Genomic DNA, 431 nt, shown 5'->3' on the forward strand with positions numbered 1-431 from the left:
AGGAAGGACCTGGAGAAGGATAATGCGGGGCAGGTGACGCTGATCCCTGAGGAGCCTGAGGACATGTGGCACACCTACAACCTGCTGCAGGTGGGTGACAGCCTGCGGGCCTCCACCATTCGGAAGGTGCAGACCGAGTCGGCCACAGGCAGCGGGGGCAGCAACCGCATCCCCACCACCCTCACCCTCTGCGGGGAGGCGCTCGTCGACTTTGACTCGCAGGCCTGCCAGTTGCGGGTCAAGGGCACCAACATCCAAGAGAATGAGTATGTCAAGATGGGGGCCTACCACACCATCGAACTGGAACCCAACCGGCAGTTCACACTGGCAAAGAAGCAGTGGGACAGCGTGGTGCTGGAACGCATCGAGCAGGCCTGCGACCCAGCCTGGAGCGCCGATGTGGCAGCGGGGGGTCAGTAGAGGGGGCTGGG

The 431-nt window shown here is 63.6% G+C and overlaps 1 protein-coding gene across 1 annotated transcript in view; it reads left to right on the forward strand.

The window, feature by feature from the left end:
• Positions 1-3: 3 nt before the first annotated feature.
• The window catches only part of PELO (pelota homolog (Drosophila)), a gene marked incomplete at its 5' end in the record, with an annotated part of 2,598 nt that continues 2,170 nt past the window's right edge, over positions 4-431 (forward strand). Inside the window, one exon of the mRNA XM_009866780.1 lies at positions 4-407. Within this exon, the coding sequence (XP_009865082.1) occupies positions 4-407 (404 nt within the window). The remainder of the gene's footprint in view (positions 408-431) is intronic.

The sequence above is a fragment of the Apaloderma vittatum genome, unplaced genomic scaffold, assembly GCF_000703405.1.
Source record: "Apaloderma vittatum isolate BGI_N311 unplaced genomic scaffold, ASM70340v1 scaffold26023, whole genome shotgun sequence".
In the NCBI taxonomy this organism is placed as follows: Eukaryota; Metazoa; Chordata; class Aves; order Trogoniformes; family Trogonidae; genus Apaloderma; species Apaloderma vittatum.